Source organism: Lucilia sericata, unplaced genomic scaffold (assembly GCF_015586225.1).
Source record: "Lucilia sericata isolate MDLA Ls3-8-SP2 unplaced genomic scaffold, ASM1558622v1 Contig000758F_arrow, whole genome shotgun sequence".
Classification (NCBI taxonomy): domain Eukaryota; kingdom Metazoa; phylum Arthropoda; class Insecta; order Diptera; family Calliphoridae; genus Lucilia; species Lucilia sericata.
This window is the reverse complement of record NW_023994755.1, coordinates 62,542-85,183: the sequence shown is the minus strand read 5'-3', so window position 1 is coordinate 85,183 and position 22,642 is coordinate 62,542. Positions and strand designations below refer to the sequence as shown.

At 29.6% G+C, this 22,642-nt stretch overlaps 2 protein-coding genes across 3 annotated transcripts in view; one reads left to right on the top strand and one right to left on the bottom strand.

Moving 5' to 3' along the window:
• LOC119607889 (protein AAR2 homolog) overlaps window positions 1–22,642 on the top strand; it is a 66,692-nt gene that overhangs the window by 7,661 nt on the left and 36,389 nt on the right. The window contains exon 2 of the transcript XR_005231770.1: window positions 15,960–16,018. The gene's annotated coding sequence lies outside the window, so the exon portion shown is untranslated. The remainder of the gene's footprint in view (window positions 1–15,959; window positions 16,019–22,642) is intronic.
• LOC119607892 (neuropeptide CCHamide-2) overlaps window positions 880–22,642 on the bottom strand; it is a 28,337-nt gene continuing 6,574 nt past the window's right edge. The window contains exons 1-4 of one of the 2 annotated variants that reach the window (XM_037962018.1): window positions 17,966–18,402; window positions 13,156–13,243; window positions 1,595–1,809; window positions 880–1,473 (exon numbers count right to left, since the gene is read on the bottom strand). In XM_037962018.1, coding sequence (XP_037817946.1) covers window positions 1,354–1,473; window positions 1,595–1,809; window positions 13,156–13,231 — 411 coding nt within the window. In that variant the 5' untranslated portion in view covers window positions 13,232–13,243; window positions 17,966–18,402 and the 3' untranslated portion in view covers window positions 880–1,353. Of the gene's footprint in view, window positions 1,474–1,594; window positions 1,810–13,155; window positions 13,244–17,965; window positions 18,403–22,642 lie in introns of those variants that run through there. The other variant, XM_037962019.1, reaches the window with a different exon arrangement.

Genomic DNA, 22,642 nt, shown 5'->3' with positions numbered 1-22,642 from the left:
TTTATATCAAAAATCTAAAATTAGCTGTAGATCCTCAAAAGTCGCTTCAATTTAGAAAACTTTAAAATTTTGTGATCAAATTTTTGTATCAAAGATCTAAAATCGACTATAGATCTTTAAAAAAAGTAAAAATCTATAATCATTTCGATTTTGCATCAAAAATTGATTCTTATAGAACTATGATCACTCATCATCTATTCAATAAAAAATAATTAAAAAAATATTGGCAATAAGGTTGTTTTGCTAATCTGCATTTTTGTTTATTAATTATTATAATATTTTTATTTTGTTTTATTTAATCACTATATATGTATGTATATCATTTTTTTTATATATTTTTTTGCATTTTGTTTATGTTTTTTTATTATATAAATTTGCTAACAAATTGTTTATTTTTATATGTATAATATTAATAATTATATTTTTATAATAATTTAAAATACATACATACATTATGTTATAGTAAATGTAATATGTAGGGTGCATGTTATTTGTTGCTGTATTTCTTGTTGTGTATGAATTCTTTTTTTGTGTTTTTTTTTTGCAAACTTTGATTTTTTTATAATAATATGGAAATGAAATAATATTTAGAAACTATTAACTAAAAATTAAACATATCAGTAAAGATTATTAGAATAAAAAAATTAATTAAACAGAGATCAGTGGTGGTATTAAAATTAAATAAATTATAACATATTTAAAGCAAATGCTTAGAAATTAAAATTTAATTAAATGATAAACTTTTAAAATAGTTTAAAAATATATTTTTGGCAAATTATAAATATATTTTTTAAAATTTATTTAGTTTTTTTATTATATACATATTTTTTGTTAAATAGTTTAAATAGTCTTTTGCTTTCCTTAGTTATACACAAACAATTAACAAAGTAGTTTTTTTTTATGATAGTGGAGTGTGTTTTATTATTTCTGCTTAAAAAATTGTAACTGAAATTTTTTACCAGCCCTTTTTTTAGTTTTTTTTATTAAATATTTAAGAAAAAATTTCAGTTATTCTTTTTTTTTTTGTAAGTTTGTGACCATTTATTTAGCATTTTTGTTTTGTTTTTTTATTTTTCATCGATATTTTTATTTACATTTAGTATTTTTTTGTAATGTTTTTTTTTTATGATGTTTTCTATACAGGAAATGAATTTCAAAATAAAAAATAATATTAAGCGTTTTTGTTTTATTAATCTTATGTTTAGAATTTCACCTTCAAAACTAAATACATAATAAAAAAATTCACATTGAGGCTTTTTTCTCGATAGATCTATTCATTTTTTTTGACTGCGAAATTCCTTGATAAGTTTTGTTATTTTTAAGTAGTTTTTTTTTGTTGTTTGTAGTTAAAATTTATTTATAGGAATTGTTATTAGTAGCGGAATTACTTTCACGATTTAGAAATTCAGCCGAAAAGGGATAATCAATTTCGGGTATACGTTCAGCAACTGGTCTTCTATGGGGATTACCAAACTGAAATTAGAAAATGAAAATCAATTTATTAGATTCATTTAAGAATTTGAGATATTCCCAACCTAAACTTATTAATTAGATTGCATATGCTATACTTTTGTAAATTTCCTTAAACACTTACCCATGATTTCATCATTTTAATTAATTTGTATCTTGGTATTGCCTCAAGGTTACCATCTATTAATACATTTGCTTCACTAGGATAAAATTGCACCACAGTATCCGGACGTTCTTGTAAATCATTTAGTTCCATACCTGTTGTCTCGCCCGGTTGTGTATGCAATGAACGTTTACCATGACCACCATAACAGGCATAACCATATGCATTACAGCCCTCTGTAAATAAACCAAATAAACAAACACAAGATGAGTACTTATTATTACTTATAAGTAGGAGAAAAGCTATTTTAAGTTATTGCCCATCATCGACCTGTTAACATAACCCTCTTTTTTTTTGAGGATGTGGACATGTGAAAGTTAGAAAAAAACTTGAAAAAAGAAAATTAACAAATTTAACTTCAAGGCATTAAAAAGAAAATAAATTTACTTTTGAAAAAAGGATTCTTATAGAAGAACGAAGTAACAAGATTGCAGTTTAAGGCTTTCAAGTTTGAAATTAAAGATAAAAAATCTCTTTTTTAACATTGAAATTTTAACAAATATTCCTTTAAGTTCAATTTCAATGCAAATGTAAACTAATTATAGGATAATTTAAATTTACAAGGGTTAAAAGAAAATATTCTATGTTAAAAATAACCATAATAACACAATTTTAATATAACAATGCTTTTACAGTGGTCCGTATGTTGGTCTGTTAAAAGCACCTAACCGAAAGGAGCTAGAAAATTCAGCACCTTTATCAGTACGTTTTAACAACTTAAAATAGCGCAGTCATGCTAGTCTAGTCTATAGTCTAGTCTATAGTCTAGTCTATAGTCTAGTCTATAGTCTAGTCTATAGTCTAGTCTATAGTCTAGTCTATAGTCTAGTCTATAGTCTAGTCTATAGTCTAGTCTATAGTCTAGTCTATAGTCTAGTCTATAGTCTAGTCTATAGTCTAGTCTATAGTCTAGTCTATAGTCTAGTCTATAGTCTAGTCTATAGTCTAGTCTATAGTCTAGTCTATAGTCTAGTCTATAGTCTAGTCTATAGTCTAGTCTATAGTCTAGTCTATAGTCTAGTCTATAGTCTAGTCTATAGTCTAGTAGTCTAGTCTATAGTCTAGTCTATAGTCTAGTCTATAGTCTAGTCTATAGTCTAGTCTTAGTCTAGTCTCTAGTATAGTCTATAGTCTAGTCTATAGTCTAGTCTATAGTCTAGTCTATAGTCTAGTCTATAGTCTAGTCTATAGTCTAGTCTATAGTCTAGTCTATAGTCTAGTCTATAGTCTAGTCTATAGTCTAGTCTATAGTCTAGTCTATAGTCTAGTCTATAGTCTAGTCTATAGTCTAGTCTATAGTCTAGTCTATAGTCTAGTCTATAGTCTAGTCTATAGTCTAGTCTATAGTCTAGTCTATAGTCTAGTCTATAGTCTAGTCTATAGTCTAGTCTATAGTCTAGTCTATAGTCTAGTCTATAGTCTAGTCTATAGTCTAGTCTATAGTCTAGTCTATAGTCTAGTCTATAGTCTAGTCTATAGTCTAGTCTATAGTCTAGTCTATAGTCTAGTCTATAGTCTAGTCTATAGTCTAGTCTATAGTCTAGTCTATAGTCTAGTCTATAGTCTAGTCTATAGTCTAGTCTATAGTCTAGTCTATAGTCTAGTCTATAGTCTAGTCTATAGTCTAGTCTATAGTCTAGTCTATAGTCTAGTCTATAGTCTAGTCTATAGTCTAGTCTATAGTCTAGTCTAGTCTATAGTCTAGTCGATAGGTCTAGTCTAAAGTCTAGTCTATAGTCTAGTCTATAGTATAGTCTAAAGTCTAGTCTATAGTCCTAGTCTATAGTCTAGTCTAAAGTCTAGTCTATAGTCTAGTCTATAGTCTAGTCTATAGTCTAGTCTATAGTCTAGTCTATAGTCTAGTCTATAGTCTAGTCTATAGTCTAGTCTATAGTCTAGTCTATAGTCTAGTCTATAGTCTAGTCTAGTCTAGTCTATAGTCTCGTCTTTAGTCTAGTCTATAGTCTAGTCTATAGTCTAGTCTAGTCTAGTCTATAGTCTAGTCTGTAGTCTAGTCTATAGTCTAGTCTATAGTCTAGTCTATAGTCTAGTCTATAGTCTAGTCTATAGTCTAGTCTAAAGTCTAGTCTCTAGTCTAGTCTAAGTCTAGTCTAGTCTATAGTCTAGTCTATAGTCTAGTCTATAGTCTAGTCTATAGTCTAGTCTAGTCTATAGTCTAGTCTATAGTCTAGTCTATAGTCTAGTCTATAGTCTAGTCTATAGTCTAGTCTATAGTCTAGTCGATAGTCTAGTCTATAGTCTAGTCGATAGTCTAGTCGATAGTCTAGTCGATAGTCTATTGTCTAGTCTCTTGTGTAGTCTATAGTCTAGTCTTTAGTCTAGTCTTTAGACTAGTCTATGGTCTAGTCTTTAGTCTAGTCTTTAGTTTTTAGTTTAGTCTAGTCTACAGTATAATCTATAGTCTAGTCTATAATCTATGTCTAGTCTATAGTGTAGTCAATAGTCTAGTTTATAGAATAGTCAATACATTACTCCAGCCTTTTGAATAGTCTACAATCTTTAGGGTCGTTCATATACTGGTAAAAATATCACTTCATACCGTAAGGTTACCGAGTAGTGTTTAAAACTAGATTTTTAACTTAAAATTTTTACAATTTTTAAGTGTCGAGAAATAGTTAAGAAACTTTTTTTATTCTCACACGAATGACATAATTCAGATCCTGACATTAAGTTAATAACAACTTCGTACTAAAAAATACCATATTCATTTGTAAAATATTTTGTTTCAATCCCACTGTATATTGTAACGTCGTTTGTTAATCGCTTTTCAAATTCTCCAGAGACTTTTCAATTTTTTGGTTAAACATATTGACCGACAAAGTTTTGATGTTTGGTGTATGATGTTACTACTGGTTGTCGTAGTACATACTTGTGTTTTACGGCATTTACTCTTTAATCTACCACCACTTAATATAGACATTCAGGCAGGAACCACACATGCAATGTGACAGTGATGTCAACAATTATACTTCTATTATTTGGAAAAAACAAACATCTTTTAACTTTAAGATACATATATTGACTGTTCTCATATAAAAATTGTCTTAACTGGAAGAATAACTACCAGTTAAATGATAACTAGAGATGGTGAAAAAAATGTCTATTATGATTTGTAGTATATTTTCAAGAGTAGTATGTATATGTATATTTTGTTCTTGAGGTTTAGTAAAATGCATGAATTTTGCTATGTTTGCAAGGGTAATGTCAAAAACTTAAGGTTAGCATCACTTTTATTCCTTACTTTAATAAAAATATGTTAATATGAAATCATACATTTAAAACGTTTTCATCTAAACTCTTTTTGGTTAGTTGAACTCTTGTAGTCTTTTATTAAAATTAAATAGCATTCCCTTTAAATCCACATACATACATATGTACGTATGTATGCATGTGTAAACATCTTCACACATGAATATTTTTTTTACAATTTAATTCCAAAGGGAATTTCTAGTGCTTTTAAATTAGTCATAACACGCGTACTACGTAGTACATATGTATAAAAGTTTTTTAAATAACACAATTTGTTTAATCTTTTTTTATACCCACCATCAAAAAAGATGGGGGGTATATTGTTTTTGTCATTCCGTTTGTAACACATCGAAATATTCATCTAAGACCCACAAAAGTATATATATTCTGGATCCTCATTAAATTCTAAGACGATCTAGCCATGTCCGTCCGTCTGTCCGTCTGTCCGTCTGTCTGTCCGTCTGTTGAAAACACGATAGAGTCCAAACGGAAGCAGCTAGCGAGCTGAAATTTTGCACAAATATTTTATATTGATGCAGTTTGTTTGGTATTGAAAATGGGCAATATCGGTCCACGATTTCGCCTAGCCCCCATATAAGGCCCCCCTCAGAAAATGACATTAACGCTCATAACTGACTAAAAAAAGCAGGTATAGCAATGAAATTCGACATATACATATTTTTTAGGAACCTTAATATCATTGTAAAATTTTATAAGGATCGGTCCATAATTGACCCTATCCCCCATATAAGGTCCCCCTCAGAAAATGACATTAACGCTCATAACTGACTAAAAAAAGCAGGTATAGCAATGAAATTCGACATATACATATTTTTAGGAACCTTAATATCATTGTAAAATTTTATAAGGATCGGTCCATAATTGACCCTATCCCCCATATAAGGACCCCCTCAGAAAATGACTTTAACGCTCATAACTGACTAAAAAAAGCAGCCATAGCGATGAAATTCGACATATACATATTTTTTAGGAACCTTAATATCATTGTAAAATTTTATAAGGATCGGTCCATAATTGACCCTATCCCCCATATAAGGACCCCCTCAGAAAATGACATTAACGCTCATAACTGAATAAAAAAAAGCAGCCATAGCGATGAAATTCGACATATACATATTTTTTAGGAACCTTAATATCATTGTAAAATTTTATAAGGATCGGTCTATAATTGACCCTATCCCCCATATAAGGTCCCCCTCAGAAAATGACATTAACGCCCATAACTGACTAAAAAGAGCAGCTATAGCGTTGAAATTCGACATAAACATATTTTATAAGAATCTTAATATTATTGTAAAATTTTATAAGGATCGGTCCATAATTGACCCTATCCCCCATATAAGGTCCCCCTCAGAAAATGACATTAACGCTCATAACTGACTAAAAAGAGCAGCTATAGCGATGAAATTCGACTTAAACATATTTTTTTGGAACCTTAATATTATTGTAAAATTTTATAAGAATCGGTCCATAATTGACCCTATCCCCCATATAAGGTCCCCCTCAGAAAACGACATTAACGCTCATAACTGACTATAAAAAGCAGATATAGCGATCAAATTCGACATATACATATTTTTTGGAATCTTAATATCATTGTAAAATTTTATAAGAATCGGTCCATAATTGACCCTATCCCCCATATAAGGTCTCCCTCAGAAAACGACATTAACGCTCATAACTGACTAAAAAAAGCAGCTATAGCGATCAAATTCGACTTAAACATATTTTTTTGAAACTTAATATCATTGTAAAATTTTATAAGAATCGGTCCATAATTGACCCTATCCCCCATATAAGGTTCCGCTCAGAAAATGACATTAACGCTCATAACTGACTAAAAAAAGCATCTATAGCGATGAAATTCGACATAAACATATTTTTTAGGAACCTTTATATCATTGTAAAATTTTATAAGGATCGGCCCATAATTGACCCTACCCCCCATATAAGGTCCCCTTCAGAAAATGACTTTAACGCTCATAACTGTCCAAAAGAAGCATCTATAGCGATGAAATTCGAGATGAACATATTTTATAGGAACCTAAATCGCTTTGTAAAATTGTATATGGATCGGTTCATAATTGACCCTACTCCCCATATAAGGTCCCCTTCAGAAAAATACTTTGACGCTCAGAATGATCTAAAATAAGCATCTATAGAAATTCGACACGAACATATTTTATAGAAACTTTAATATCATTGTAAAATTTTATAAGGATCGGTCCATAATTGACTCTACCCCCCATATAAGGTCCCCTTCAGAAAATGGCTTTAAGGTTCATAATTGTCTAAAAGAAGCATCTATAGCGATGAAATTCGACATAAACTTATTATATAGAAACCTAAATCGCTTTGTAAAATTTTATAACGATCGGTCCATAATTTATCCTACCTCCATATACGGTTCCCTTCGGAAAATGGCTTTAACGCTCATTACTAGCCTAAACTAAAATCGTTATAGAAAATTTGACAAGGATCGGTCCATAATTACCAAACGTCCCCTCAGAAAATAATTTTAACGCTTTTGCTACCTTAAAAATACAAGGACAGCGACAAAATTCGACAAAAATTTCCCTATACGTAGATGTAATAAATGGGAAAATTGTTTTGATAATAACAAAAGCATCGATTCTTAAATATCAAAGTTTATTTATAAGGAAGCATTCCTTTTTGGCAATGATTTGATGGTGGGTATACAAGATTCGGCACAGCCGAATATAGCACTCTTACTTGTTTTTTTTTTTGGTGTTTAGCAACAAATGTTTAATTTATTTTTTACTTTTTATTTCTAATTGTCTATGGAGATTTATTTATTTATATGTTTTCATCCTTTCTAACAAAGACAACAAACTCATAATTTAATATAAGTGATAAATTGAGTGATATTTATGTACATATGTATGTACTTTTGGCCTTCTTATCACCGGGGAGGCAATGAACATTAAACAGAAGTCAAGAAATAGGTTTGTTTTTAATTTAGGTTTTCTAATCATTATTTTATGTTTAATTTCTTAAGAATATTTTTATAATTGTCATCAAAAAAGATAGGGGGTCTAGTCTATAAGCAGTCCAAAGTCTAGTCTGTTGTTTAGTTTATAGTCTAGTCTATAGTGTAGTCTATAGTGTAGTCTATAGTGTAGTCTATAGAGTAGTCTATAGTGTAGTCTATAGAGTAGTCTATAGTGTAGTCTATTGTCTAGTCTATAGTCTAGTCTAGTCTAGTCTATAGTCTAGTCTATAGTCTAGTCTATAGTCTAGTCTATAGTCTAGTCTATAGTCTAGTCTATAGTCTAGTCTATAGTCTAGTCTATAGTCTAGTCTATAGTCTAGTCTATAGTCTAGTCTATAGTCTAGTCTATAGTCTAGTCTATAGTCTAGTCTATAGTCTAGTCTATAGTCTAGTCTATAGTCTAGTCTATAGTCTAGTCTATAGTCTAGTCTATAGTCTAGTCTATAGTCTAGTCTATAGTCTAGTCTATAGTCTAGTCTATAGTCTAGTCTATAGTCTAGTCTATAGTCTAGTCTATAGTCTAGTCTATAGTCTAGTCTATAGTCTAGTCTATAGTCTAGTCTATAGTCTAGTCTATAGTCTAGTCTATAGTCTAGTCTATAGTCTAGTCTATAGTCTAGTCTATAGTCTAGTCTATAGTCTAGTCTATAGTCTAGTCTATAGTCTAGTCTATAGTCTAGTCTATAGTCTAGTCTATAGTCTAGTCTATAGTCTAGTCTATAGTCTAGTCTATAGTCTAGTCTATAGTCTAGTCTATAGTCTAGTCTATAGTCTAGTCTATAGTCTAGTCTATAGTCTAGTCTATAGTCTAGTCTATAGTCTAGTCTATAGTCTAGTCTAGTCGTCTATAGTCTAGTCTTAGTCTAGTCTATAGTCTAGTCTAGTCTAGTCTATAGTCTAGTCTATAGTCTAGTCTATAGTCTAGTCTATAGTCTAGTCTATAGTCTAGTCTATAGTCTAGTCTATAGTCTAGTCTATAGTCTAGTCTATAGTCTAGTCTATAGTCTAGTCTATAGTCTAGTCTATAGTCTAGTCTATAGTCTAGTCTATAGTCTAGTCTATAGTCTAGTCTATAGTCTAGTCTATAGTCTAGTCTATAGTCTAGTCTATAGTCTAGTCTATAGTCTAGTCTATAGTCTAGTCTATCTAGTCTATAGTCTAGTCTATAGTCTAGTCTATAGTCTAGTCTATAGTCTAGTCTATAGTCTAGTCTATAGTCTAGTCTATAGTCTAGTCTATAGTCTAGTCTATAGTCTAGTCTATAGTCTAGTCTATAGTCTAGTCTATAGTCTAGTCTATAGTCTAGTCTATAGTCTAGTCTATAGTCTAGTCTATAGTCTAGTCTAGTCTATAGTCTAGTCTATAGTCTAGTCTATAGTCTAGTCTATAGTCTAGTCTATAGTCTAGTCTATAGTCTAGTCTATAGTCTAGTCTATAGTCTAGTCTATAGTCTAGTCTATAGTCTAGTCTATAGTCTAGTCTATAGTCTAGTCTATAGTCTAGTCTATAGTCTAGTCTATAGTCTAGTCTATAGTCTAGTCTATAGTCTAGTCTATAGTCTAGTCTATAGTCTAGTCTATAGTCTAGTCTATAGTCTAGTCTATAGTCTAGTCTATAGTCTAGTCTAGTCTAGTCTATAGTCTAGTCTATAGTCTAGTCTATAGTCTAGTCTATAGTCTAGTCTATAGTCTAGTCTATAGTCTAGTCTATAGTCTAGTCTATAGTCTAGTCTATAGTCTAGTCTATAGTCTAGTCTATAGTCTAGTCTATAGTCTAGTCTATAGTCTAGTCTATAGTCTAGTCTATAGTCTAGTCTATAGTCTAGTCTATAGTCTAGTCTATAGTCTAGTCTATAGTCTAGTCTATAGTCTAGTCTATAGTCTAGTCTAGTCTATAGTCTAGTCTATAGTCTAGTCTATAGTCTAGTCTATAGTCTAGTCTATAGTCTAGTCTATAGTCTAGTCTATAGTCTAGTCTATAGTCTAGTCTATAGTCTAGTCTATAGTCTAGTCTATAGTCTAGTCTATAGTCTAGTCTATAGTCTAGTCTATAGTCTAGTCTATAGTCTAGTCTATAGTCTAGTCTATAGTCTAGTCTATAGTCTAGTCTATAGTCTAGTCTATAGTCTAGTCTATAGTCTAGTCTATAGTCTAGTCTATAGTCTAGTCTATGGTTTAGTCTATAGTCTAGTCTATAGTCTAGTCCAGCGGTTCCCACAGATTTTTACTTCGCGGACCCCTTGAAGAACTTATTTAATATCGCGGACCCCCATACATATTTTGATATCTTATTGTTCTAAATAATTGTCCATCCGAAAATTGACCTAGTTCATTAATCCCTAGGTCTAATAAATGTAGAGATGTCATATCTATAAAATATTCCCGTACATTGAGAATATATAATATTTCAGATAGGTTTTCAATTGCTTGTTTTGAAGATAAAATGACTTCTTTGTTGATATGTTAACATGATGTTTAATTTTATGATCGTGAGATCTTTCATGTTCATTTTTCTTCAAGGTAGCAAAAAGGTTTCTTTATTAAATATTGTCACATGTGCTTAAGGAGTCACGTTTCAAAAATTTGCGATTGCAAAGGGTGAACTGAGTAAGTGAGCTAAGTTTTCGGGAAAATAATATAAGAAAGTTGGACTTCTTCTATGTTGTTGCGGAATGCGTACTCCGCATAATATATGATTTGAACTCTTTGTTAAAGTACTGTGAATTTGGAACTTAAGTTTGAATTTTAAAATACCAACGAATTATTTTACTTCATGGTTTTTGGCTACATATTTACGCGAAACGCTATGGATTTTCTGATGTTAATTTAATAATATGTATTGGTCGACAAAATCAAGTTAAAATCTGTGTATCACATCGGATTGGAATATTTATAAAGAGATGCATAAAGTGTCACCTCTGTTTTGGAAATATATAATTATGCTTACAATTTGATAAACTTAAATCTGTAATAAGCCTGTCTTTGAATTGAACTTCATACTCCGGAATACCTGTATCCCTAATTTAATTGTAAGGCAGAGTATTATTTATCTGAAATAAAAACCATTATTTCAGTACATATACAGGAAATAAAAATTACAAATCACGCAGTACTTTACTTTATAAAAGTTATACAATAAATTTGTAGGGCCTAGCTTCTTCCTGATAAACAACCGAAAAAATAAAATTCAAAAAGTCACCAAAAAATTTGGGATTATTGCACAAAAATTGGAGATATTTGTACATACATATAAAAGCAGAATATTGTTTATTCATGGTTTTTTTCGTTCGTCTTCGCGGACCCCCTAGGATTTTACTACGGACCACTAGGGGTCCGCGGACCCCCATTTGGGAACCGTTGGTCTAGTCTATAGTCTAGTCTATACTCTAGTCTATAGTCTAGTCTATAGTCTAGTCTATAGTCTAGTCTATAGTAGTCTATAGTCTAGTCTATAGTCTAGTCTATAGTCTAGTCTATAGTCTAGTCTATAGTCTAGTCTATAGTCTAGTCTATAGTCTAGTCTATAGTCTAGTCTATAGTCTAGTCTATAGTCTAGTCTATAGTCTAGTCTAGTGTATAGTCTAGTCTATAGTCTAGTCTATAGTCTAGTCTAGTGTATAGTCTAGTCTATAGTCTAGTCTATAGTCTAGTCTATAGTCTAGTCTATAGTCTAGTCTATAGTCTAGTCTATAGTCTAGTCTATATTCTAGTCTATAGTCTAGTCAATAGTCTAGTCTATAGTATAGTTTTTAGTCTTTAGTTTAGTCTAGTCTTTAGTCTAGTCTATAGTGTAAAAAAGTATGTGATAAATTCTACTTCCTTTTAGCTTTTTTGGAAGTTCTCTTTTCTGTTATTTAAACTAAACTTTCATTAAAGGTTTGTTTTTGTCAGACAGTTGAATGTACTTATCATCATTTACATTTTTAGTCCTCATTTCAATTAATGTTCTTTTGTTTTAAATTTTTACACTTTCCTGTTGATAAATAATTTTTAAATCCCATATACTGCTCAGATATTTGTATAGGTGTGTAATAATTTTGTTGAAACGGAAAAATATGAACGTTTAAGGTAAAAATGATAATTTTTTTTGTTTTGTTGTCACAGCAGCAGCGGCAGCAAATTAACTATGCGCATATTTTTCTATAAAACAATGTTGTTCTTTTACAGAAAACAAAAAAAAAAAACAGTAAAAAGGTAAACAAAATCGTATTTTGTTCATGCTCATACTATTGTCATCCTTTTATTATTCCTTCAAACTGTTTGCATTTATGTTGTCAATTTTTGTTGTATAGAAAACGGAAGTTGCTTGTGCAATTTTCATTTTCTCTCTTATGTATTTGTACTATTTGTTGTATATTGTCTTGTTTTTGTATTAAATTATGAACATGAAAATTGTACAATTGTTTAAAAGGACATGTAAGTAGATTAAGGGGGACTCAAATTTACTTTCATTATATTTTAAATAAGTTTAAACATTTTCATTAATTTAACGTATTATCCTTATATATCCTTTTTAAAACTTCAATTTATATTCGAACTTAAGTTCTAAAGAATCTATATTTATTTGCCATCTAGTCCAACTATAGCTAGGAAATATTGCTATCGAATTTAAGACATTAATTACGCTCTAGGTACCACCCTAATATATCGATGTGGGTTGTGTGCATTTTTACTGTTTGTTGTTACACATGTATTGTTTTAGTCGTGAATTATTTTTGCTGGAATTGTATGATAAAAAGATGCAAAAACAACAGTTTACATGATGATGCTGCTGCTACTACTACTGCTGTCATTTGTTATGTCTCAATTATTTGGGTTAAAAAGAAAATGTAGGTGAAAATTATACTTGAAAAATGGGACATTATTTCTGAATGAAAATACAAAATGTTGATGAATGTTTTGTTAATGTTAAATAAATAAAGTAAAATATGTTTTTACTTTAAATTATAATTCACGCTATAAATATGGATAAATGTTTAAAAATGGTGGAAACCTATTGCATTTCAAATCGAGTTTTATAATAGAATAGTCTATAGACTAAAGACTTGTCTATAGAATAGTCTGTTTACTAAATACACATAGATCTCTTTGAGTATTGTCCACAAGTTCTTCTTTCGATAATAACTTCAACTTCATAAACTAAAGTAGTTTATTTTAAATTCGATTTAGAACCACTACATTTTATTAAATTTGTATTGTTAAATTTGGTATGTACTTACTTTTAGCTTGACTTTGTTGGGCAGCCAAACACATCGTACAGATGACAACCAAGAAGAAGGATACTGAAAGTTTCATGTTTGCAGGAATCTATAAAAAAAATAAACAAAATGATAAATAATATGATTAAATAATGATGTTTTCTAAAGACAAACAAATACTTAAAAATGTTATTATTTTAAAGAAAAAAGTAGAAAGAACTTCTGTACATAGAACAGTGATACATGAGATTTTTCTTATAAAAGTTAAACAAAATTTAAACAGAGGAAAACAAACATATTCAAAAGCAAATGACAGTTCTATATTCGGCCGTGTCGAATCTTATTAACCCTTCAACTACCCTTCACTTACTCTATTAAAAAAATCAAAAAAATTACAAGTTAGAAAACGAGAAAGTGCTATTTAGAAAGTCTCCTTTTTATTAAATCCTATGTTTCTAGGTTTAATATTAAAAATATTCCAAAACTACCAGTTGAAGAACAAAATAGTGCCAAAAAGTTTAGTCTAATGAATTTTCATTCATTCAATATCCTACTATATAATATGATTTTATGTTTGTAGGTTCTATAATTCCGAAAATCAATATTAAGCACCAAAAAGTCTCTTAATTTAGATTTTCATTCAATCAATAATATAAAATATTCAAAAAGTACCATTTGAAGAACATAAAAATTTTACTCTTATACATATATTTTCATTCCATTAGAATCTAATATGTCTGATTACACATATGTTTCTATGTTTAATATTGCAGAAAAAGCAAAAAGTACCAGTTGAAGAACAAAACAGTACCAAAATCCCTTCCAACAACTTTTCATTCATTCAGGACTCAAAATGTTTGTCAATATTATAGAAAAATTAAAAACTAACTTTTGTAGAACGAAAAAAGTACCAAACAGTCTCAGGGGTCTCACTTACTCTGGGCTTAACATACTTAATTTCATGTTTCTAGGATCAATATTATAGAAAACTCAAAAAATACTAGTTAAAGATCAATAATGATAAGTTCTGAACGAATATTATTGAAAACGAACTAATTCGAGAACTGTTTCGAAGAAGTCGTATTTGTTGACTCATTAAAGGGGCCTTTACACGATCACACTTTACTTACGTAAAGTCTAATGAAAAAGTAAAATAAAATTCCATCCGTATGACAAAAAAGAGAATAAAAGTCATATGAATTATATTATATTATATTTTTGTGTTTACACGATTGCTAAAAACAATCCGAATTTTTTTTCAATGTGTTATGATTTCATTACGTATTGTGTTTAGACGATCCCATCCGAACTCTTCTACAAATAATTTTGACAGATCATATTACTTGTTTGCTCGTTTAAAGGGGGCTTAACGGTCCCATAGTTTTGAAAGAAGAACTGCTTCTTTAAAGATTCTGGTTCTGTTCAAAAATGACAACAAACATATTTATTCTTAATTAGTTCTAAAACTAATCGTATATACATAAGTATTTGAAAAAGTGAACGTAACTTTACTGTCCATGGAATTAAAAGGATTAATATCAAACTCTTACTAACAACAATTAATTCGATCATAATTTCAATATTTAACTTATAAATTAATTCATGTCAAAACAAACAACAATAATTTTTCTTTGGCGCAACAATTTAAGTTAGATTAAAACTTTAACAATAAAAAAGGAAAACAAAATATTTTGGACATGTTTTTAGCAGAAGATACCATTTTATTTAGTTTTTTTTCAACTTGGGAAAAGGATATATGAATTTGTGTGAATATGTATATAAATTATAAGGTGGGCTCTACAGATTATTAATTTTATCTGACAAAAAAAAAACTATTCCACAATTTAATGAACTTAAAACTTTGGCACGAATTCCTTCTAGAAAAACTGAGAGAACTAGTTACATAACTAGTTCTATGTAAATAGTACTTAGTCTACTTCTAATAATATTAAGTAGGAGTGAGTTTGTTTTAACATTTTTTTCATAACTTTCGATATCTTTTAAAGGTTGCTAAACTGATTATTTTGGGACAAATTAGTTAACTTTTGCAATAAAAATTTATTTCGGTTTTCAGTGCTGTCATTTTGCATGTCAGTGTCAAATCTGAGGTAAACATTGATACCACCCTAATCAGACTGAATAGTTGTAACTTTTGTTCTTTTAATTATTGTACAAATATTATTGTTGTAAGTTGTGCAATTATTTGTTTACCTGTATTATTTATATATTTGTTGTTTCAGTTGTTATTGTTGTTCCACTAACTAAACAAACAAATAACATCGTCATAACATTTGGCAAAAAGTCAATTTAGACGTGATAGGAATTTAAAAATGAAATTAATTCCTATAGATGGATGTGTAGAAGGATGTATGTATGATTAGGTTATTTGACTGACCATCAAATCATGCTTGCAAAAACTCTTCGAAGTTTATACGTGTCTTAAAGTATTTAAGATTTTTCATTAGCCTTAGGTTTTTTCTGGGCAGGAGTTACGAGATGAAAATGTTAGACATTTAAAAGTATTTAGGGATTAGTTAGGTAAATTTATAAATTTATAAAATTATATAATTTATGAAATTTGATCTTTGTAATTACAAAAGTAATGGATTTGGTAAAATTAACCACAACATAACTTGTTTATAAATCAAAATTCCTAGCATTATTTTTATTGTTTGTTTATATCAAAAGCCCAAGGTTTTTATTAAAAAAATATGTTTTTTATTTACATAACTTCCTTATTAAGTATTTAATACAAAGAATTATTTATATTTATTTTCTTTTTATCTAATATTTTTTTATATTTTTCTAAAATCATTTTCTTACAGGCCCCTTTTTCTAGGCTGTTGCTGTTCATTCATATTTAATACGTTTTCAAATCTCAATGGTAAGTGATTGCCTGTTTATGTTTCTCCATTTATATTTTAAGTTTATTTTGTATTTCTATTTCATTTAGAGTTAGTTTTAATATCCTTAGGGTATAATTTTAATATCATCATTATTATTACTTATTATTATATGTATGTATAGTGTGTATTTTAAGTGGGATAGTTTTATTTGTGTTTAAATTTAGGAGGGTATAAACAAGATTTCTTAATTCGTAATTCGTATTTAATTCTCAGAAGAAAAGTTTGAGGTTTGATAATGGAATATATGTATGTATGTGTGTTTGTTTATTTAACTTAATTAATTACAGCGAAAATTAAAATAGTCAATTTGTTTAACCTTTTTACTGTTTATTTGTTTAATTAAGACATCACTACTTAAAGGGTGAAACAATAATCTGCTTAATTGTGTCATTAGTAACATAACTAGCAAATTAAAACTAAATTATAAGCAAATTTGCAACTAGATCTGAACTAAAACTAAACTAGGACTAAACTAGGACTAAACTAGGACTAAACTAGGACTAAACCAGAACTGAACTAGAACTGAACTAGAACTGAACTAGAACTGAACTAGAACTGAACTAGAACTAACTGAACTAGAACTGAACTAGAACTGAACTAGAACTGAACTAGAACTGAACTAGAACTGAACTAGAACTGAACTAGAACTGAACTAGAACTGAACTAGAACTGAACTAGAACTGAACTAGAACTGAACTAGAACTGAACTAGAACTGAACTAGAACTGAACTAGAACTGAACTAGAACTGAACTAGAACTGAACTAGAACTGAACTAGAACTGAACTAGAACTGAACTAGAACTGAACTAGAACTGAACTAGAACTGAACTAGAACTGAACTGAACTGAGAAACTGAACTAGAACTGAACTAGAACTGAACTGAACTAGAACTGAACTAGAACTGAACTAGAACTGAACTAGAACTGAACTAGAACTGAACTAGAACTGAACTAGAACTGAACTAGAACTGAACTAGAACTGAACTAGAACTGAACTAGAACTGAACTAGAACTGAACTAGAACTGAACTAGAACTGAACTAGAACTGAACTAGAACTGACTAACTAGAACTGAACTAGAACTGAACTAGAACTGAACTAGAACTGAACTAGAACTGAACTAGAACTGAACTAGAACTGAACTAGAACTGAACTAGAACTGAACTAGACTGAACTAGAACTGAACTAGAACTGAACTAGAACTGAACTAGAACTGAACTAGAACTGAACTAGAACTGAACTAGAACTGAACTAGAACTGAACTAGAACTGAACTAGAACTGAACTAGAACTGAACTAGAACTGAACTAGAACTGAACTAAACTAGAACTGAACTAGAACTGAACTAGAACTGAACTAGAACTGAACTAGAACTGAACTAGAACTGAACTAGAACTGAACTAGAACTGAACTAGAACTGAACTAGAACTGAACTAGAACTGAACTAGAACTGAACTAGAACTGAACTAGAACTGAACTAGAACTGACTAGAACTGAACTAGAACTGAACTAGAACTGAACTAGAACTGAACTAGAACTGAACTAGAACTGAACTAGAACTGAACTAGAACTGAACTAGAACTGAACTAGAACTGAACTAGAACTGAACTAGAACTGAACCAGAACTGAACTAGAACTGAACTGAACTAGAACTAAACTAAAAATATAGAAAAATTGTAGATTAATAAATTTTGTATTGAAATATAACTTTAGCCGACGGCAGAAAATTTCACAACTACTGATCAGTCCAAATAAAATTTAAACGTTTGAACACAACAGCTTTGCTGTAAAGCTTAGAGAGAAAATGTTACAAAGCTTAAATTTTTGTTTAACACTTAGCAAAAACAGCAATAAAATCTTATCAATTTTTCTTTGACCTCGTAAAGGGTTAATTTCTTTGTTTTTTTTTGCATTTGACTTTAACTCACCTTTGAATTTCAACTTTTGTGTGTAATTTCTTTCAGATAAAAAAATAAACTATTTAATTATTATTGTAATTAGAGGTCGCAAGATAATCGTTCGATTAGCTTTTTCAATTTAATTTATTTACTTATTTTGTATTTGTTTTCTTCCTGGTTAATTAGCAATATTTCATAATTAAATTATTTGATTTTTCTTAATATGCTTGGTTTATCTTTTGTATTAAATTACTTTAAATTATTAGGTACTTTTTTAAATCACAGATGGTATACACTTAAATTTTTGTAAATTATTAAAAAAATTCACTACGTCTTCTGCCACAGGATCTTTTTATATATTTTCAAAATATTATAACACACAATTTTTCTTTTTTCGATCTTGAGTTCAGCGAAACTCTATATAGTTCGACCAAGTACGTGGTACATTTTTCGAAAGTTTCCGACTTAATGAAATGATTTTGAGATTTGGAGAGCTTAATATAGAAATATTTTTGTATTTTTCAATACAACCACATGTAAATTTAAGATTATTTTGAAAATGTGCTGAATGTTGTTAACAAAAATGCAAAACAAAATAAGAGCAAAAGAGAATTGGATTTTTTTACATATTATTTTATATTAAAATTTGTGTATAAGAGTCTCCCAAGAGAGGGTGGAGTGTATTTTTTCAAATCTCAAACTCTGATTGGGTTTCTAAACCAAGCCTGTGCCCAAATTTTAACACGAATTGCTATTTATTTTATAAAGAAATCTTTATTACTAAGTTCAAAATCCTGATGAGAGTATAGACTTTTTTATAAAAAATTTCCTGTTTCCTGTTTATTTCAGTCTGTTGTCTGAAAAATCATTAACCTTTTACCCATTCTTGTTTACAAGTCTACGAAAGAAAAAATTGAGTCCATGTAATCAAAAAATAACAAAAGAAATGTAGACATCATCGACTAGACGCCACTTAAAAAACCTCTAAAGTGTTGAAGAAAATAAACCATCATCATGGTTGGTTTCTATTTTAAGACTTGAATTGTTTTTTTTATTAATATTATTAATTGTAAAAGACATTTAAATACTATATTTAAACATTCAGTCTCAATTACAATTAAATTGATAAATATTTAATTTTTTTCTGTTTGTATTTACAAATTCAATAAAACAATTAAATTGTTTACTACAAGTCGTCGTAGCCATTAAGGCAAAAATAACAATTGCTTCTCTTTTCTTCTCCATTCTTTTTAACTCTAATCACTCTCACTACTCACCAACTGATGATGGCTATGCCATAATAATAATAAAAAAACAACAATAAAAAATCCCATCATTATTATTTTCCCACCCATCAATATTTGTTGCTTTTTGTTTTTATTGTTGTATATTGAACTTTTTGCTCTGATTTCTGTGTTTATAGGAAGGCGTTAGGTTTTTTGTTGATTTTTTGTTATTATTAAAAAACTGATAATTCAGGCTATGAACTAGTTTATTTGAAACTAGTTTTTTAGATGACTTTAAAAATAGAAAGAAGGATATTTTTAGCTATTTTATATTTCATCTATTTATAAATTTTTAATTCAGTCCTAGTTCAGTTCTAGTTCAGTTCTAGTTCAGTTCTAGTTCAGTTCTAGTTCAGTTCTAGTTAGTTCTAGTTCAGTTCTAGTTCAGTTCTAGTTCTAGTTCAGTTCTAGTTCAGTTCTAGTTCAGTTCTAGTTCAGTTCTAGTTCAGTTCTAGTTCAGTTCTAGTTCAGTTCTAGTTCAGTTCTAGTTCAGTTCTAGTTCAGTTCTAGTTCAGTTCTAGTTCAGTTCTAGTTCAGTTCTAGTTCAGTTCTAGTTCAGTTCTAGTTCAGTTCTAGTTCAGTTCTAGTTCAGTTCTAGTTCAGTTCTAGTTCAGTTCTAGTTCAGTTCTAGTTCATTCAGTTCTAGTTCAGTTCTAGTTCAGTTCTAGTTCAGTTCTAGTTCAGTTCTAGTTCAGTTCTAGTTCAGTTCTAGTTCAGTTCTAGTTCAGTTCTAGTTCAGTTCTAGTCAGTTCTAGTTCAGTTCTAAGTTCAGTTCTAGTTCCGTTCTAGTTCAGTTCTAGTTCAGTTCTAGTTCAGTTCTAGTTCAGTTCTAGTTCAGTTCTAGTCAGTTCTAGTTCAGTTCTAGTTCAGTTCTAGTTCAGTTCTAGTTCAGTTCTAGTCAGTTCTAGTTCAGTTCTAGTTCAGTTCTAGTTTCAGTTCTAGTTCAGTTCTAGTCAGTTCTAGTTCAGTTCTAGTTCAGTTCTAGTTCAGTTCTAGTTCAGTTCTAGTTCAGTTCTAGTTCAGTTCTAGTTCAGTTCTAGTTCAGTTCTAGTTTTCAGGGTTCTAGTTCAGTTCTAGTTCAGTTTCTAGTTCAGTTTTCTAGTTCAGTTCTAGTTCAGTTCTAGTTCAGTTCTAGTTCAGTTCTAGTTCAGTTCTAGTTCAGTTCTAGTTCAGTTCTAGTTCAGTTCTAGTTCAGTTCTAGTTCAGTTCTAGTTCAGTTCTAGTTCAGTTCTAGTTCAGTTCTAGTTCAGTTCTAGTTCAGTTCTAGTTCAGTTCTAGTTCAGTTCTAGTTCAGTTCTAGTTCAGTTCTAGTTCAGTTCTAGTTCAGTTCTAGTTCAGTTCTAGTTCAGTTCTAGTTCAGTTCTAGTTCAGTTCTAGTTCAGTTCTAGTTCAGTTCTAGTTCAGTTCTAGTTCAGTTCTAGTTCAGTTCTAGTTCAGTTCTAGTTCAGTTCTAGTTCAGTTCTAGTTCAGTTCTAGTTCAGTTCTAGTTCAGTTCTAGTTCAGTTCTAGTTCAGTTCTAGTTCAGTTCTAGTTCAGTTCTAGTTCAGTTCTAGTTCAGTTTTAGTTCAGTTCTAGTTCAGTTCTAGTTCAGTTCTAGTTCAGTTCTAGTTCAGTTCTAGTTCAGTTCTAGTTCAGTTCTAGTTCAGTTCTAGTTCAGTTCTAGTTCAGTTCTAGTTCAGTTCTAGTTCAGTTCTAGTTCAGTTCTAGTTCAGTTCTAGTTCAGTTCTAGTTCAGTTCTAGTTCAGTTCAGTTCTAGTTCAGTTCTAGTTCAGTTCTAGTTCAGTTCTAGTTCAGTTCTAGTTCAGTTAGTTCTAGTTCAGTTCTAGTTCAGTTCTAGTTCAGTTCTAGTTCAGTTCTAGTTCAGTTCTAGTTCAGTTCTAGTTCAGTTCTAGTTCAGTTCTAGTTCAGTTCTAGTTCAGTTCTAGTTCAGTTCTAGTTCAGTTCTAGTTCAGTTCTAGTTCAGTTCTAGATCAGTTCTAGTTCAGTTCTAGTCCTAGTGTATGCGAAACTATACATGAACGAATAAAATTGATAATTACTTTTTCTTTCTTATATGATGCCATTCGATATTAATAAAAATTTAGTATTTAAGTATTTTAATATTATGTTATTCGACCACGAATGCTGGCCCTATCCAGCTCTGATTTAGTTCAAAATTAGTTCAGTTCTGGTTCAAAAAATCTCTTACACTTGTTGCTATGTAAGGAAAGAAATCACATTTTAATCTACTACTGGCAAGTTAAACACAAATAACAACATGTAGGTCAAGACAAATGTAAAAACAATTTGGAACATTTATTGAAATACAATTCAAGCGCCTACAATTTTAAATAAAAAAAAGAAAATAAACAAAATCGGTTGTACAATATTATTCTAATCAATTTGCTAGAGAGTAAATGTTTTTTATATTAAATGCAAAAACATAAATTATGTGTCGATTTATTATCTCACACTGCAGTTTAAAAACAAAAAATAAATAATTTAAATTTAGTGGGTAGAATTTCTAGTTAATAGAACTAAAACAGCAGATATTTTTTTGTTGTAACAAACTACTGAACTAGTAAATTTTGCTACTGCCAGATGCTTTTTTTCATTAAATCTATATTTTATTATTGGAAATAAAAACGTAATGACATGTAGGAGATGTGTTGGTTTTTAACCTGATAATATTTATTTATTAACAATATTTTCAGTGTTTTATTAAGTAAACAAAATACAATATACACATGGTTTCAAAACCAATTGCATTTATTAAACACACTTTTGAATTTAAATTGATTAAATGAAAAACAACAAGTACAATTAAGCATGAAATGTAAAAATTAATGAATTGGAGTAAAAAGTGACTTTGATAATTTTCAAAAATTTAAAAAAATAAGTGCAAATTGGGATTATTGACTTATTATTTCGAAAGGGAGAAAAAAGCAGGCATTTCATTTTATAAGACCATTTCATTTACATTCTTTATGAATCATAGAGAACCTTTTGTTGCTGTCAGAGACTGGACTTGAAATTTTCTATTAAGCCAAAAGCTTTATAAGCTATGGAACAAAAAAAAACTTTCACGATCAGTTTGCAGATGTTGTTTGTAAAAGCTTTTCACGTGATACTCAGTTCATAATGTCAACGATGTTGAATGGTTCTAGTTCTTTTTTTTTATTTTATAAAAATATTCCATTTCGATCAGATGAATTTTTTCTTATGACTAAAAGTATTTTTTTTTTAAACTATTAATGTGCCATTAATTTTATCAATTAAATCGGAAAATATTTTTATATTCATATAAAACAAACTAAACAATAGGGTGAGAAATACTCTTGAGGAATTAATAACGAAAAGCAGTTAATTCTTTAAAACTTTTCGAACTAATATTCTTAATAAATCGTGATTTTTATAAGATGACTTTAGCATTATAAAGTCT